The following is an 18,191-nucleotide window of genomic DNA, read 5'->3' on the forward strand; positions in this document are numbered from 1 at the left end:
CCAAACCGTGATCTAGAAACACGGATGAATCCCGGGATATATAAAGCGGATTAGAACCAAAGTTTGTCATTCCCTCGACACCATCCAACGGTGGAAGGTGTAGCATAGCCAAAAGGTAAAACCGACGGAAGACGAAAGCCTATCTGGTGAAGCAGTTCGCGTGATCCAGAGACTCGCCTTCTCAAGGATAAACGAGGGAAAAACGGTGGCCAAGTTTATTGTTCCGCCCAGAGGAAAGGCCCACCGACTTCAACATGTCTAAGGTGAGAAAACTTGAATCCAGAAAGAGCAAGAAAATTATATCTGTTGCAACTGATAAGCATCGAGCAGGAAGACGCGCGCGGCAAGGATTGTTTCGTATGTCAAAATGTCCCGAGCTATGTCTGCGACCAAGTTGCTTAACGCGAGAGAATTCTATTCTTCGGAGTTACTATTTGTGTGGCAGTATTCCAGAGACAATAGGAAAATTTTGTTCGCGAATTATCGTATTAATCGACAGAAAGAATTCAATGATGTTTCCGATATATCTTTTATAGATCGTTTGGTAGAGTTTAGTAGAGTTGCGATTCCAGAAATACTAAAAATCCGATACTTAAAGTGGCAATCTAAGAAACGCGATAAGATAAAAAGATCTACCCAAATTCCTGTTTTTAAAAATTCATGTTTGATTACCAACTTAATTCTCTAATTCCTATCACCGTGTCAGACTAGATGCAACAACTATCTCTACTTGAACAACATATACAAATGTTAAAACCTTATGCATACAGATTGGATTAGCAGTATTCGTCATAGCCCTTACCCTGGTGCGCTCTGAGCCGCCGGTGAACTCATATTTGCCACCAAACGGCGGTGGCAACGGAGGAGGTGGCGGAGGACCGTCCAACACTTACGGCCCGCCTGGTTTCGACGGGCAGAACGGCATCGGAGGAGGCGACAGCGGTCGTAATGGTTTATCAAATAGTTACGGAGTACCTGGCTCGAACGGTGGAAGGAATGGCAATGGCAGAGGAAATGGTTTCGGCGGTGGTCAACCTTCTAGCTCTTACGGAGCACCATCCAATGGACTCGGTGGAAACGGAGGTTCAGGTGCCGGAAGACCATCCAGCAGTTACGGAGCACCTGGTGGAGGAAATGGTTTCGGTGGTGGTCAGCCTTCCAGCTCTTACGGTGCACCGTCCAATGGACTCGGTGGAAACGGAGGTACAGGTGCCGGAAGACCATCCAGCAGCTACGGAGCACCTGGTGGGGGAAATGGTTTCGGTAGTGGTCAGCCTTCTAGTTCTTACGGTGCACCGTCCAATGGACTCGGTGGAAACGGAGGTTCAGGAGCCGGAAGACCGTCCAGTAGTTACGGAGCACCTGGCGGAGGAAATGGTTTCGGTGGTGGAAGCAACGGAGCTGGCAAGAACGGATTCGGCGGTGCTCCATCGAACAGCTACGGTCCTCCAGAAAACGGAAATGGTTTTGGTGGTAGCAATGGAGGTGGGTCTCCATCGGGTCTCTATGGACCTCCTGGAAGAAACGGTGGAAACGGCGGGAACGGTGGAAACGGTGGCAATGGAGGACGGCCATCGAGTAGTTACGGAACGCCTGAGAGAAATGGAGGAAGACCATCGGGTCTTTATGGACCACCAGGTAGAAATGGAAATAACGGCGGCGGAAATGGAGGATATAACGGTGGCAATGGTGGATATCCATCAGGAGGACCGGGTAGTAACGGGGGTGGCAATGGTGGATATCCTTCTGGAGGTCCTGGTGGCAATGATGGCTATCCTTCTGGAGGTCCCGGTGGTAATGGCGGCGGCAACGGTGGTTATCCTTCTGGACCAGGTGGAAATGGTGGCGGTAACGGAGGTTACGGGGAAGATGAAAATAACGTAAGTATGTTTGGTGATAATTACCTATCATGACCAATTATTTCTGATCGTTACAATATATTTTTTATTGTTCGCTGTGAGCAATAAATGAAATTATCCGAGTTAATTACTGGTATAGAAAACAGCAGCACCGATAAATTTTAGAATCAAATATATATTATTGAAACTAATACATTTATTTCATAGTAAACGATATAACTATAATTAATTTCTCTCACCGTCAAGTATTTCACCTAATTTTTATTGCCTAGTAGGAGTCAATACGAGTTCTCGACTCTTTCATAGTTTATGACCTATAACTATCTTTATTATATATCTCGATGCTAATTTAGGAACCAGCAAAGTACGAATTCTCTTATGAAGTCAAGGACGAACAATCCGGAGCTGATTATGGCCATACGGAAAGCAGAGACGGGGATCGCGCACAGGGAGAGTTCAATGTTCTGCTTCCTGATGGCAGAAAACAAATCGTTGAGTACGAAGCTGATCAAGATGGATTTAAACCTCAAATTAGATACGAAGGTGAAGCGAATGGCCAAGGATATGGTTCTGGTGGACCAGGAGGCAATGGTGGAGATAATGGATACCCAAGTGGCGGACCTAACGGAGATGGAGCCGGAGGTAATAATGTTTATCTATCAGGCAGGCCAGGTGATGGGCCTGACTTCACCGATGGTCAATGAAACATACATATATCTGCATAAGTTCTTCGCTGAAACTACGTTTGAATTTAATTTCATCCGATTTTTAATCGTAGATATATGTAATATTTGAATTCTTAGCAGGGTATCCATCGGGAAGACCAGGTGGTGACAATGGCGGTTACAGAAACGGAAATAACGGTGGCAACGGTGGCAACGGTGGAAACAATGGAGGATATCCATCCGGAAGTGGTGGCGACGCAGCGGCTAACGGAGGATATCAATACTAAATGTTCATCTAAGCGTAGTAATATATATCGCGTGTATTACAAAAGGGGAATACATAGGGCAACGTTTATCATAACGCATGGGATAGTTTCTGTCTGGAACAGTAAGAACGCAACTGTAATTGTGAGCGATGATAATTTTAGTACGATCGAATTTTGATGTCGATCTTTACTATATTTAATCGTTTTAGGACACTTACAATTGAACGATCATAGAATGAAAAGAATGATCACTCGTTTAACATTGAAAACAGGCAGGTTTTCATATTGCAATGCTTCGTTTGTTTCAGACGTAGTATCCTTCCTAGTATAAAAGGAATAACTATTCATAGGATAAACATAAAGACCTCAAAGTCAATCCTTAGAAATGAACGATATTGTTAGCTGTTAATCGCATACAACTTCTTGATATATTCATTTATAACGGAATTCACGTGCAATAATACTAACAATATCGTTTAATAAACTTAGCAAACGCAGTGTCATTACTTTTTAAATCAATTTCTCTTTCAGTATATATAATAAGACTCGTAAATGAATTGGTTATCATTATATATACTATTTGCGATTTTTATACGTGTGCAATACTCGTCTTCTTCGAAATAACTATAATTTCTTTAACATTTGATGATCTATCTACGATTTTATAACTACCACCAGATGTATACTAATTTTTAACGTTTGTTAAGATATTGTATTTATTACTATTTATCATACTATATATATATATATATTTTAACGATGTTTAAAATGTAGCTGTAGAAACAAACGTCCGCATAAATAAAAATTGCGGTAGGCCATAATGTGTTCAGTGTTCAGTCTTTCACTTACACCTTTCACGCTATGTAAACGTTATTCTACTACATTTATATGACTATACATATGTATATATACATATATATTATATGAATATATATATATACATATGTTTGTGTATAATCATTTAAATGATCAAAAAAGAAATGTGTACGCGAAGTAATAATATTAATCATATTTTTATATTAATGAAGCACTTGTTTGTAATGTAATTATCGTATTAGATGCTGATGTACATATAATCTGCTTCTTTCGCATTTATAAATCAAATTTCTAGGTTTCATATGATAACAAACAAAAGAACAAGTAAATAAAAGCAACGAGTGCTTTGAATATTTGATAAATACCTGTAATTTCAGACGAAGTAGTACATTTCGCCCACAACATGTTCGCATTCACAAAATATGAGAAAATATTCAAAGATGTGATCTGATATAATAAATAATAGATACTTCAAATCTAATGAATCATCAGTACTACCATCATCCAAAAACTAATTTCTAAGGTGGCGTTTCGGCTTAAATGTAACGAACGTAACATAAGTCAAATAAATATATATCTTCTTCAGAGATAAAGTAATTTTACATAAACTTTATTTGCATTACACAAAAGAAATATTATACAATAAAATGCAATACGTCAAACATATCTCGTTAGTATACAAACAAAATGTAACTGTAATTATTGGAATTTTTGTTCTATGGTATTAATACAGTTCTTGACTAGGGAATGCAAGTTTTAATGGCAACATGTCTGATAACAAGAATTATAAAATATTTATATTTTACTCATTTCTTACATTTAACTCATACACTTATATACAAAATATTTTTTAATCCCATAACGTATTTTAACTTTTCAACCTAATCGGTCAAAAACGCACAATTTTATTTTTAAGAGAATTGTTTCTTGATTATATAATAATATATTATTTTTATTTCTATATCTTATGTTTCTAATAAAATAATACGCCTAGGAAATGAAAGAAGCAAGTGTGTTTATAAATATAAAAATGCGATTATTTATTAGTACAAAAAATGGTTGATTACCTGTTTGTGCATTTTGAATTTTTAATTATAGCCATTTATTACACAGGTATGAGCATCAAGAGATTAATATTTGTTTACACTAATAAATTTTGGTAAAACTAAATTATTCAACTATCAAGTAACATTTGAATGTATCAAATCAGCTATAGCTTTCTGTCTAAGAGTGTACAATTTTTTCACCCATTTATCAAATCTGGCTTCCTGATCAATCATTATCTAAATAAAAAATATTTGAAAATAAAATGTCTAATATTTATATTATTCATGCATATAGAGAAAGAAAAAGGTACACTACCGAAGAATGAAAGATACTTTCAGATCCACAAGGAACTTCAGCCACTGCTGGAACTTGTATAGTATCTGCATTAATATCTATAACAATGTTCTTAAATTTCTTTTCCTTTGTATTAGACGAAAATTGTTTGGGTGTAAAACCTTCAGAATTGATTTCCTCTAACACACCTTCCTTAAAACGTGGTTCAATTGGAAAATCACCTAAAAATAATTTTATGTTAAATTAATATGACTCCTACAAAATAACATTAGTATAGTATCCTAATTTGTATAACTAAACTTAAAATTGTCCTACCCTTATTTTCTATATAAACAGAAGATAAAACTATTCAATGTTTTTAAAACTATAAATCCAGATTAATAATAAAATATTTATAACTTGAAAAATAACATATGTAATAAAAATCATACCTTTTATTAAAACATTTTTAGTTTTTTCAGACACAATAGTCTTTACATTAGATTGTGAACTACTTGAACGACTCCCAGATTTTTCTCTTGAAGCTGATCTAGCTTTTCTCTTAGAACAATCTGAAGAACGTGATCTAGAATGATACCTATGTCTTTCTCTTCCTTTTGAATTACTGTTTCTAGAGCTTTTGTAACTTTTTTGGCTATGATCTCTATCTCTCCCTCTGCTTCTGGAATGTGAGCGATGTCTACGCTTTGTTTTCGAGTGTTTGGATGATCTTCGTCTATGAGAAGATGAATCACTAGAATCTGAACTAGATGATCTGAAATGAAGGATTACATATTAAACTACGTTTTGTAATCAGTTTTATTAATATAAATATATATATTAATGGAAATTATGATGTTATGCATAAAATTACAATCAAGTAATGTTTTAATATAAACAGAAAATAAATCGAACTAAGTATATCGTATAAGATCTCAGATAATTTAATATTATTTACCTGGATCTCCTACTACGTCTTCGACGATACCTGCTATTATAATCTGAGTCCGATTCACTAGTATATCTTGCCATAACGGACACCTGGTTCTTTACTTAGATTTAGGTTGTGTCTAATATCGCTGCATTGCAACGAATGTAACATATAATACTACAGCGCTATCTATAGGTATAGATTTAAAGACATAAATTATAAATAATTTATAGTATAGAATATATAACGAATCAATAAATATCATTCAAACATTAATTTTCTGAATAAGTTAAATTATTCAATCTTTTATAAAAGAATTAAAAATTCTATCAATAGTTACAGTGTTAATAATTTTATACGCATTAACCATTTAAACATCATATATCTATTCTTCTTCAATATTATTATTTCAATACTATCAGAGATACTATTTTACCTATTCAATCTGTCTAATGTTGACTACCAATGTTTAACTACAAAGATCAGGCATCTGTTACTTATACATAAGGTTTTTAAATATTTAAAACATATCCTAAAATTTATTAAAATAAAAAATATTTTACAATCGAGCATTATTTAAAATATATATCTTTGACTTGTGATGCTCCCTTGATAATTTCGATAATTTGTCAATTGTTTCACGTAATAAACTGTAAATGTTTACAAATATAAAAATTTACGTGTTCGTGTTGCTTTTCAAGGAGTTTTAAAGTTAGTAGAAATTTAATGTAATATAACATGGCGCCGGTAGACAATTCACCAAGAGAAAACATGGGAGCGTTTGATTTTATATATTCGATAAGAGCAAATGATACAATACCGATACACATTTACAAATCTAGAGATACTGGAATTACGGTTTGTATAGCGGACGTTGAAGGACCTGTTGTAAATGGTTACTTGTGTCTCGGTAATTTCTTTTGTTTTTATATTTCTTGTATATTCCTAAAATATGGTATTTATTTAATTTTATTATTTTATATACGTTATATATATATATATATATATATATATATATATATATACGTCATATACACTATAGATATATAGTATATAGTATTATGGATAATACTATTTTTATAAATTTAGCTACTGAAGCGCATGATGATGATGGATTACCTCATACATTGGAACACCTTGTTTTCCTGGGCAGTGAGGACTATCCGTACAAAGGTGTTTTAGATCTATTAGCTAATAGGTGCTTGGCATCTGGTACCAATGCTGCAACACAAGTTGATTGTACTTTCTATACTATGACAACTGCTGGAAGTGAAGGATTTTTATCTTTAATGCCCATATATTTAGATCATATACTTTATCCAACACTCACGGTACAAAATATTTATTATTTATTTAATAATTAATAAGTCATAATGTGTAAGATGTTTTTAATTAATAAAATTAAGTATAAAATTATTTATTAAGGATGCTGGCTTCCTTACTGAAGTACATCATATTAATGGTGAAGGGGAAAATGCAGGTGTGGTCTACTGTGAAATGCAAGGAAAAGAAAATATAGGAGAATATTTGGTATACGTAGAACTGTTTAGAGCAATGTTCCCTGGACGATGTGGTTACAAATCTATTGTTGGAGGTAAAAATATTAATCTTTCTAATATCTTATTATTTTAGAATAGAGCATTAAGTGGTGTACATTGCTATTTTTATAAGAGAAATATTACCTTTTTTATAGGAGCATTGAAAAATCTAAGAGAAAGTACTACTAATGAAAAGGTTAGGCAATACCATCAAGAATTTTATAGGCCTGAGAATTTGACAATAGTAATCACTGGCCAAGTGAAACATGCAGATGTGTTCAAAGCGTTACAAATTATAGAAAAGAAAATAATATCAAAAGTATATATGTATAATTGCTTGTATTTCAGTTCTTCATTACTTTCATAACATAGTTAGAACTTAATGGATGTTTTAGGGAAATAGAGGTTTCTTTAAAAGACCTTGGCAGGATCCTGTACCACCCCTCACTGAAAGTATAGATTTAGACGTGTATTATCCTTGTGATGATGAAGATAATGGAGTAGTAGATGTTGCTTGGAGAGGATCGTCTCCTATTACCAATATGTATGAGCTTATTGGTTGTACATTACTTTTAAAATATCTCACGGATACATCAGTTAGTCCACTGCAGAAAGAATTTGTTGAAATTGATGATGCATATGCTAGTAATGTTGGCTATTCTTATTGTACATATACAGTATCTGTACTATACCTTGCATTTGAAAGTGTACCAAAATCAAAAATTCCTCTGATAAAAGATCAGCTGTTAAAAGTATTAAATGATGTGTATAAGAAAGGTATTGATATGAAACGAATGAGGACAGTTGTTCATAGACGTATCCTTGAAGATTTGAGTAGTTTAGAAAGTGAACCACATGATACAATTGCATATATGCTTTTTGGATATGCACTTTATGGTAATACTAAAGAAGATGTAAGTACTTGTTTTGGATCTTTTATGAAATTTTATTAATCAAGGTATCCTTATAATAATTATATATCTGTTTCTGAAATTTTAGTTGGATCAGAGGACCAATCAGGTACAAGCTCTTAAAAAATTAGAAACTGAACCTGAATCTTACTGGTTAAATTTGTTAAAAACATATCTTCTTGAGTCTCCATTCGTATTAGTTAAAGGAATTCCCAGTTTGAAAAAAAGACACGAATTAACTGAGAAAGAGAAAGACCGAGTGGCTAAACAAATTGAAAATTTAAGCAAAGAGGGGCTCCAAGAGAAAGAAAAAGAACTGCAAGAAGCAGTTGCTAAAAATGATGTATGTAATTTTACATACATATATGTTATATATAATATTCTTTCTTACACACTTTAATTTCGTATACATTTAGATACCAGTACCAGATGAAATATTAAGTTCTGTTCCTATCCCATCTACTCATCTTATCAATTTCCACTACATCAAGAGTTATACAACAGAAAGCAGTAAGCAACATTCCAGATTTGATGTATCAAAGTTGCCATTTTATACATATTTGGATCACGTTAATACAAACTTTGTTTATGTATGTACTTGTTTATTATTTGATCATATTTGAAACATCATTTAACTGACTAGGCATTTCTTTTACAGATGTTTGTTATTATGAATACTTTAGATGTTAAAAAAGAATATAAACCTTATATTCCTTTATTATTGGAAATAATAATGGAGTGTCCAGTAATGAGGAATAGTCAACTCATTCCATATGAAGAAATTGTAGCTGAATTGGAAGCAGATACCATAAGCAATGATACTAACCTCGGAGTTTCTAATTCTTCGAGGTTTTCATGTGGACTATACAGTTATACTGCTCTGTTAATACTTCATGTAATAATTCTTTATGTTAAAATTCGTTTAACAATTATTTAATAATCTTAAATAATTGTCTTTTTATAGCTTGAAATGGAAAAATATGAGAAGGGTGTACAATGGATTAAAGAAATTTTATACGAAACTAAATTAACTCCAGATAGATTAAAAATTACAGCTGCAAAAATGGTAAACGATGTCGCCCAATTTAAAAGACAAGGGAATAAAATTGTGAATGATTTAATGCAAGGACTGATATATAATAAAGGTAAAAAATTTAAAGAATTATGTAACACGTACGCGTGCATACACATACATAATCGTGTGATTGTAAATAATAATTATATTTTTCATTTTCAGATAGCAATCCTTATATATCTAACATGTTACGGCAACAGAAATTTCTTAATAATGTTTTGGAACGCTTAAATGATGAAACAGGCCAAAAAGAAGTTATTTCAGAAATTGAATCTGTTAGAGAAGTGTTAACAACACCTAAAAATATGGTATTGTACATGGCAACTAATGTGGATAAATTAACTGCTCAAGTACCAAATGTTTATAGCCCATGGAACACATACTTTTCTACATTTGGTACATCAAGCAAGACTAAGTTAGTTTATTTTCATAACTTAAATTATAAATTATATGTTCGCATATATATAGTAAACATATAACTGTACAGACTTGAAGCCATTCCTGATTCAGCATTGATAAATTCTCCAGATGAGATTCCATTTAAAGGTTGCGTTACAGGACTAGGTTCCATAGAATCTTCCTATTTATGTCAAAGCTGCTCATGTATAAATGATTACCATAGTCCAGATTTAGCCCCTTTGCTTGTTTGTATACAATATTTAACTCAATTAGAGGTAAATAAAAAATAATGTAATATCTCTGTAATAATTGTAGAAGTATTGCATCATATAATGTGTATTTAAACATCAATATTTTTTAAGGGCCCTATGTGGAGACTTATTAGAGGTCAGGGTCTATCTTATGGGTATTATATCCATCCCAAACCAAACGAAGGCCTGTTATATTTATCATTTTATAAATCCACAAATATTGTAGCAGCATACAAAGAAGCAAAATCGATTGTAGTAAGTATATGTTTAGATCACAATTAATCAAATTTGTGACATTCAAAAAATGAAAATAGCATTGCTCATCTTTTACATTATTATAGGAGATTCATATTTTTGAAAATAAATGGGAAAGATTACTTTTTGAATCGGCAAAATCTTGTTTAATATTTGAAATTATTGGGAAAGAGCAGAGTGTTGGAGACGTAGTACAACAGTCATTATTGTCTTATTTTAAAAATGTACCACATGATTATACTCAACAAATGGTACAACGTGTATCTGAAGTAACAATTGAGGATATGAGTCGTATAGCATCTCAATATTTAAAACCATTATTTGATCCAGAACAATGTAAAACAACTATTGTATGTCATCCATCTAAAGTACCAGAAATTGTTGATGCATTTAAAACGTAAGTTAATAAGTGCTACAGTGATATATTCTAACATAAATATATATATGTAAGTATTTGTATTTATTTATATGTATTTTTGTTACAGACTCAATCACGATCTTAAATCATACACTACTCTTGAAGAAAGTTACCTAAATGATTGGTAAATTTTAAATATATTAAAAAAGCATGCCTCTGAAGTTCGACAAACATATATTATAATGGTTCTGTTCAAAACACAGCTTCAAAACGAATTTAAGCACATTTGTTACTCATTTAAAAAATGCTCGTTGATTTGCCTTTATGGATCAATATTGCTATAAAGAAACTAACAAGATTTAGTCAAGATATATACTTCTATAACTACTAAATAATTATACAGTACATTTGTGTATGTTTTATTATCCCTTATACTTACTATGTTGTTACTTAAAATACAGTTTTTTCTTTTTGTAAATTGCTTAAAATACAATAAATTTAGTTTCAATCATTATTAATATAGGAATTATGATACTAAAATATTTTCTACTTCTAATGCTGATACACCTTTTTGTTTCTTTGGTAAATAAACTCCGCCAAACACTTGTAAACCAAGCATTGTAATGTTTGCAGTGTCTAATGGTTCTGCATCAGGTACTTCTCGTCCACGATAATATGGTTTAAAATTTATCAAAGGCAATGTTACAATTGAAAAGTCAATATCTGACATTGGTGCCTATTGTAATTTAATATAATTTTTGTATTAAATTGATACTAAAAAATTATTGTTATTTAAACATTGTAAACCACTCGACTTAAACACATTATTTAAAAAACTACAACTTATAACTTATTAATTATGCTTTTAAGAATAGCTTAAAGTAATATAGCTAAAGTTTACCATAAAAAATTGTTCATATGTTATATCTTCGTTTGAATGAAGGCCTTTGTGTCTAAGAACAATTTTATAGTGACTATTGTTGCCTTGTCCTCGACAATTGATTTCAATATTTTCAAAATTGGATAAATTTAAATCAGTCATTGTACGTATCCCTGCAAATCCTGCACCATTTGGTTGTGGATTTAAAAGAGTAAAGAATATAGCTCGTTGAAAAACTTGTGTTGTTTGTAGTGCTAAAACAGCTTTTGATTTTCCTACTGTTCTAACAGTGTCAGATATTTCTCTCCAATTATCCACATTTTCTACAGTTGTAAAATCAAAAAGTATTTCTTTATGCCTAGTTAATTAAAAATAATGAATTTTAATTGGAGATAACACTTTTATCAGGTAGTTAATTTATGTGTATATAAAAATCTTTTTATTCATTAAAAAAAAACGTTAAACATACATGTTTTTTGTAAAATTTTTACAATGTACCAACAGCACATTTGAGAAATACTGCCATTAGAAGTTATAAATTATTAATTCCTTTTAAATTTCTGATGATTAAACAGGTTATAATAAACATAGTTTGATGACAAAAACAGGTTACAATAAACACGGATAATAAACGCAATAATATATTGTATCGTTAACATAATAGCTTTTATTTATTATCAACGATTAATTCAATACTATTTGTAATCTCATATTTGCAAACATTTAACACATTAACAAAATATTTTATATAATTAACTAGGAATTGAATATTTCGGCAAAGAATAAATTATCTTATAAAACATAATAACTTTGTATTTGATCTTAAAAGTTAAATTAATGTAATTTATTAAAGAATAGTCAAATGTATGAAAGAACTGTCAAATGTATATATATATATTATTTCTTACCAAATTAGTATTAGCCATTTAATTCTTTCATTATTTATATATTATTATAAGCATAAAATTAATCTTTATAATCATATGTATAATATACAAAAAATACCTTATACATATATGTACATACGTATAGCTCTACATTATTACATGAAACAAATTTTCAAATATATTAAATAAATAGATAAAAAAGGCAAAAATTTCTTTCAAATAACATTATACTGTGGATATTCCATAAATTTTACGAACATGTGTTTTTTAAGTATCTTTTTTAAATAGAAAAATTAAATGTCAACATAAAAAATTAACATTGTTGTTATCAAAAATATAACTCACCCCGTTATTGAGCGGAACACCATTCCAACCATAAAAATATTGTAAATATATTGATAATTCATTGTTGTTTACCAACTTTTACCTTATAATATAATGACTATTTAATTTTACGTGAAATATATTTCTTTTTTTATATACTTAGTGACTTAAATTTATGCATCTAATGCAAGTCAAAGTGATATGCTCAATGTTTTAAAAATACACTTTTGTATATAATGAACTCGCGCGGCAAAATTAAAACATATTTTTGTAGCACACATAAGATGCACTATAAAAGATTTTGTCCACAGATTTATTATCTTAAGATTCAATATTTGTGATTTAAAGACTAGAAAAGAATTTATATATATATATATATATATATATGCACTAAAAACAGGAATATGAAAAATACTAATAAAACCAAAGGATCTTGTTTTTTGAAATAGTCATATAAATTGACATATATATGTAGTAAATAAATACAAAATATTTAAATATCATCCATATTAAAATAATTTAGAAATTGAATTGCATTGAAATGATAATATGAAGTATTATATATATCTTTGCAGTAATATTACGTTATATCGAATAAACACGTGATTATATGACATAATAAATTTAAGAGATAATACAATGAAACATGCGCTATCAGTTTTCTACGTAACTTGCTTGTAATCTATTAATTCTGCCGTTTTGGTTATAAAATACATTGCTAGAAATAACGTTTTACTTTAAATTTGTTGTATTAAGAATGCAAAATCAATTATTCTAATGCGACTGTAATATAAATATTTATTTTTGTTATTATTTATATATACAAGATATGGAAAATAGATAAGTAACTGAAGTTGAAATTAGGTTTAAACAATAATACATGTTAAATAAAAAAAGATTTTGTTCTTGTTTTCTACATTAAATTGATTCTTATTGATCTCCAATTAATTAGATATTATGTGTATACATATAACAGGATAATAATTATTTTAAGTGGATTTGAGAGCTTTGGTCAAATTTATTCTAAATGATATTTTATATTTTTTTAATATAATTGCCAATATAACTGCAATATAATTGTTTTGCTATATATTAAATAAAAAACAACATATAATATTTGATTCCTTTTAAACTAATTTTTTAATTTCATTTCAGTCGGGATTGGTATGTAAAATTGATTTTGAAAAATATGTTAGGGCTAGGTACAATATAGCTGTCAATCAAAGTATAAAAAATAATAAATTTTTCAGATAACATTTCTTCTAACCTTTCTTAAAAATTAACAAAACATGAAATGTGGATAAAAATTTGAGATACATGTCAACTGTACATTACTTCATTTTAGCAGTTGTGAAAACGATATTGATTGATGTAATATAATAGAATATTAAAAAATCTATCCTTTTGAAAACACTAATTGTTTAAAATCTTTGAAATAATAGTAATCATAACAATATAAATTTTCTTCTTATCAAATTGGAAACATGGACCATTCCAAAACACTTGGAAATTAAAATGTTTTTCAAGCAGAAAATAAAAGTTATATTTAACTTTACATTAGCAGTTTATATGCTTTGTATGATATGAAAATGGGGTTGTAGTTATATGGAACACCAGAGTTGACATTAATTCTATTTCATTATGCCATTTTGTGACAACTCTTTGATGCTGTTGAGAAGTTTAGATGTGTTACCAACAATCTTTTGCACTTAAGCTTATAGTACAATAGCTTTCAAACTGCAAATTAGATAACAAACACGATCAAACGTGCTTAATCTTGTTACACATATTTAATTTACAATGGTAAATATTTGGCTGTGTCACATTCATATTTATCATATTTTCTTGTGATTAAGTAAATGTTTAGTACAATGCACCTTGTACACAATGTACTATAAGATTTGTGAATACAACATATTGTCTAATATTAAATTTTTTACGCAATAAAGTATACGACCTATGCAATAATATTTGCATGTATGCAAATTACAATAACCATAGAAAAGCTTTAACACTGAAATATCAATTTCAGTGTTAATACAGAATCATTGTTATCAGTACAATTTATATGCATATGTAGACTAAATCATGGATCTGTACTTCATTTCCGAAAATTAAGTCTAACTAGAAAAAAGTGATATTCTTTTCATGGAATAGATTTGACATATCAAAGGTAAAGGGATAAAGACAGGAGACTATTTGCTTACTATACTTAGTATAAATCATATATGCATCAATAGTACCGATGAATTCATGTTTCTATATACAAACAAATAAAGACCTAACAAGAGCAGGAATCCTTTCCACCCTGTTGTTCATTAGATACACCTTGAAGATTAGTACGACCTGGTTGACTCGGATTATGTTGAACTCCAGATTCGGCAGCATTCAAGTCCAAACTATATTCAAATAAATTATAATACGAAAAATTTCAAAAGAACGAAATATGATCAACCACGTTATTTCAGCAATATGTGTTAGGCAAAAAGAAATCGAATTTACTGACCGGCCATCTTGTATACTTTGGAATATCTTTTTTGCTGTTTCCAAAAAAGCCTCTTCAACATTGTGCCCTCTGATAAAAAAGTCATAAATTTAAATATTTTCTAATTATATAATTCGTCTATGTATTTATACTTTAACTACATAATTTAAATTTAATGCCCTTATGCTCAAACTAATTACCTAATTATTGACTTACGTTTTTGCACTAGCTTCTACAAACATAAGACCATTTTCATCAGCAAATTGTTTTGCTTCCTCATAAGTAACATCTCGTTGACCTTCCAGGTCACTTTTATTTCCAATTAAAAATATAACCTGTAAATATAATATGTAAAATTGTTTGTTACATATATAATATAAACCTGTTATTTATAGAGTATGAGAAATACATCATTCAACAGTTCTGCATCAATGTAGTTACACTTTACAGACGTAAATACCATTATGTAAAATATCATATTTTGCATACAGTGCTTGGATTTGTTAAATTCCTTGTATCTGTAAGCCAGCTGCTAAGATGATTATAAGTTGAACGACGAGTTATATCATAGACCATTAATGCTCCAGCTGCACCTCGGTAATAAGATCTATAATGTACACATATGTATATACTATATAGCCTTTTTATTAAAAATGTTACAATTTAATTATTATAAAAGCATATACCTAGTAACTGCCCTAAAACGTTCTTGACCAGCAGTGTCCCATATTTGTAATTTTATTTTTTGTCCTGCAACTTCAATGATTCTTGTCCCAAATTCGACGCCAATAGTATGTGGACAGTCTGCCATAACTACAGTAGAGGAAAATTTTCTATGTCATTTTATATATGATGATATGAATATAAAAAGCTTTTAAATAAAAAGGTTTATTCTAAATACAATAAAACTTGTTTTTACTATCTTATTTGCTTTTTTAACTTACATTTTTTTTCTGTAAATTGATGCAATAAACATGATTTTCCTACTCCCATATCTCCTATAATAATATATTTGAAGATATAAGAGTAATTATATGGTCCAGTTGACATTTTTTATCTGTAAATATATAATTTACAAACTTTAGATTTTTGTATCAATTTATATGAAATATATTTTATTTATTAATTTATTTATACAGAGATATTAAAGTATGACAAATATCAGATCCGCAATGAAGTTTATTGAACATCTGGCATAGCAAAAATATATGATAAGAAAACACATAAATAAGAATATAATACAAATTACAACAAATGATGATACTATATACATAAATGACAAACACGACTATGTACATTATACCATAATTGGCATACTTGTAGTATCAATATGTTTGACAAAAACCTATGCTAAAAAAAACATTATAACAAACTATAAATTATTATATTTCATTAAAACAATTTTATTATGATTATGAACTGCTAATAAATATTTAATTGGTGACAAATAAATGCATGGAAATATTACATATGTCAAGTAATACTACATTAAACATAATTATTCTAGTAAAATATCATTTTGTGGATACTTGTGTAAAAATAAAATATAATGTGAAGGCAATAATGATTTTTACATGTTTATTCAGGTGTTTTTCAACAAAACATTAATGATAAAGTAATACATAATTGCTTAAATGATAATTATCATTATTGGTTGAAAATGTTGGAAAAATTATAAATTGTCAAATAATAAAATATGATAATACCAGTTCTGAATTTATAAATACAAGCAATAAAAACTCAATTTCCTGATGACAACTGTTCACTAAAAAAAGTTTCTGATGTCAACAATGCATTGTCTACTCACCGTTTTGTAGTTCACTACTGTGGAATGTTTTCCCACAAACTGAATTACAAGGATTTCGTTAAAATGTTATTACTACATAAACAATAAATTCTCGTACTAGATGTACAAGTAACAACCGTAACACCGTAAATGTATTATAAATTACGATTCTTTATATCACGCGCAATATGGCAGATCACTGTCGCTAATAACGATGGCGGCGAATAAACGTCAAACCACCTGTCACTATTTTTTAACAATTCTAGTTATTAACCTACACTCGTTCGTTGCAACTTTAATTTTAATAGTGTTATTTAACTATTACGACGAATATAAATAATATCTCTAGTTGTAACTGTAATGTTTCCGAATATATAATTTTGTTAAACCATAGAAAGATGAATAAAGATAGATATCATTTGATCATTATGGCAGTAATTCTATACATATATATGCGTACATACAAATTCTAGTGTATTTCAAAATGCCATAGCACTATTAATCAAAATATTCTCCTTATTTCGTAAAACAATGTTTTAGAATTTCATATTAATATGAGTTGTATGTGCCAAATATAGAAGCATAATACTCCTATTACTCCTATTAAAGCTATGTATACAAACCAACCGCATACCAGTTCTTTTGAAACAAAGATATTGATTGGTATTTTGCTCTGTCTCAACACCAGTTAATTTTACTAAACAAATAATAAATGTCTATATATTTTAATGACAAAATATAATAACATTTTAAAATTAAAATCGTAATTTTCGAAATCATAATCCTAATTGGGCACATAATATTTGTCAAAGATAGTTTTGATATAATACAAAAATTATTGTTATAATAACTATTGTATTGAAGTACATATATATAACAGCATTATTTAAAATATTTAATCATCCTTTTATTTAAGTTTGATATATTTGTAAGTTCTTGATACAATTTTACACAAATTACATTAAATGTAAAAATTAAAATATAATTTTCATATAAGTAACGCATTGTTAGTTACTGCATTTGGTTATTTCGTTTGTTTTAATCATAAATTATGTTAATTGATTGATAAGTTAATAAGTTCATATAAATTCTAAAAGTAAAAAATATCTTTTTTTCAGGACATAAAACACAGAAACCAAAATTAGCAAATCAAAAGGATTATCGGAAAATTTTTATTTGAGTATG

General features: G+C 29.6%; 5 protein-coding genes across 6 annotated transcripts; 2 read left to right on the forward strand and 3 right to left on the reverse strand.

The window, feature by feature from the left end:
- Nucleotides 1-254: 254 nt before the first annotated feature.
- On the forward strand, nucleotides 255-3,497 carry LOC138185158 (pro-resilin). Its single transcript, XM_069123866.1, has 5 exons — nucleotides 255-263; nucleotides 771-1,791; nucleotides 1,834-1,880; nucleotides 2,213-2,555; nucleotides 2,663-3,497. The coding sequence occupies exons 1-5, from the start codon at nucleotides 255-257 to the stop codon at nucleotides 2,809-2,811; spliced, it is 1,569 nt and encodes a 522-aa protein (XP_068979967.1). The 3' UTR covers nucleotides 2,812-3,497.
- A 746-nt stretch (nucleotides 3,498-4,243) lies between these two features.
- LOC138184643 (luc7-like protein 3) lies at nucleotides 4,244-6,037 on the reverse strand. Of its 2 annotated transcripts, XR_011174365.1 has the most exons (5): nucleotides 5,885-6,037; nucleotides 5,379-5,701; nucleotides 4,969-5,168; nucleotides 4,674-4,889; nucleotides 4,244-4,596 (listed from the first exon to the last, which is right to left on the reverse strand). XR_011174365.1 is itself a non-coding variant. In XM_069122757.1 (4 exons), the coding sequence occupies exons 1-4, from the start codon at nucleotides 5,956-5,958 to the stop codon at nucleotides 4,788-4,790; spliced, it is 699 nt and encodes a 232-aa protein (XP_068978858.1). In that variant the 5' UTR covers nucleotides 5,959-6,037; the 3' UTR covers nucleotides 4,622-4,787. The 2 variants fall into 2 exon arrangements, 1 of the variants encoding a protein (XP_068978858.1); XM_069122757.1 differs by lacking the exon at nucleotides 4,244-4,596 and having other exon boundaries at nucleotides 4,622-4,889.
- A 276-nt stretch (nucleotides 6,038-6,313) lies between these two features.
- Nucleotides 6,314-11,381, forward strand: LOC138184641 (uncharacterized protein C05D11.1). Its single transcript, XM_069122756.1, has 14 exons — nucleotides 6,314-6,767; nucleotides 6,947-7,188; nucleotides 7,283-7,451; nucleotides 7,551-7,714; nucleotides 7,791-8,309; nucleotides 8,395-8,649; nucleotides 8,723-8,896; nucleotides 8,965-9,201; nucleotides 9,271-9,451; nucleotides 9,544-9,796; nucleotides 9,869-10,055; nucleotides 10,143-10,286; nucleotides 10,373-10,683; nucleotides 10,772-11,381. The coding sequence occupies exons 1-14, from the start codon at nucleotides 6,596-6,598 to the stop codon at nucleotides 10,830-10,832; spliced, it is 3,069 nt and encodes a 1,022-aa protein (XP_068978857.1). The 5' UTR covers nucleotides 6,314-6,595; the 3' UTR covers nucleotides 10,833-11,381.
- LOC138184645 (uncharacterized) lies at nucleotides 11,040-13,028 on the reverse strand. The gene is made up of 3 exons (XM_069122759.1): nucleotides 12,757-13,028; nucleotides 11,546-11,882; nucleotides 11,040-11,380 (listed from the first exon to the last, which is right to left on the reverse strand). The coding sequence occupies exons 1-3, from the start codon at nucleotides 12,816-12,818 to the stop codon at nucleotides 11,171-11,173; spliced, it is 609 nt and encodes a 202-aa protein (XP_068978860.1). The 5' UTR covers nucleotides 12,819-13,028; the 3' UTR covers nucleotides 11,040-11,170.
- Nucleotides 13,029-14,245: 1,217 nt separating this feature from the next.
- Rab14 (RAS oncogene family member Rab14) lies at nucleotides 14,246-17,526 on the reverse strand. Its single transcript, XM_069122758.1, has 7 exons — nucleotides 17,028-17,526; nucleotides 16,165-16,277; nucleotides 15,907-16,033; nucleotides 15,710-15,827; nucleotides 15,437-15,555; nucleotides 15,242-15,310; nucleotides 14,246-15,134 (listed from the first exon to the last, which is right to left on the reverse strand). The coding sequence occupies exons 2-7, from the start codon at nucleotides 16,268-16,270 to the stop codon at nucleotides 15,017-15,019; spliced, it is 657 nt and encodes a 218-aa protein (XP_068978859.1). The 5' UTR covers nucleotides 16,271-16,277; nucleotides 17,028-17,526; the 3' UTR covers nucleotides 14,246-15,016.
- Nucleotides 17,527-18,191: the final 665 nt, after the last annotated feature.

Source organism: Bombus flavifrons, chromosome 11 (assembly GCF_040668555.2).
Source record: "Bombus flavifrons isolate JBK064 chromosome 11, iyBomFlav1_principal, whole genome shotgun sequence".
Lineage (NCBI taxonomy): Eukaryota > Metazoa > Arthropoda > Insecta > Hymenoptera > Apidae > Bombus > Bombus flavifrons.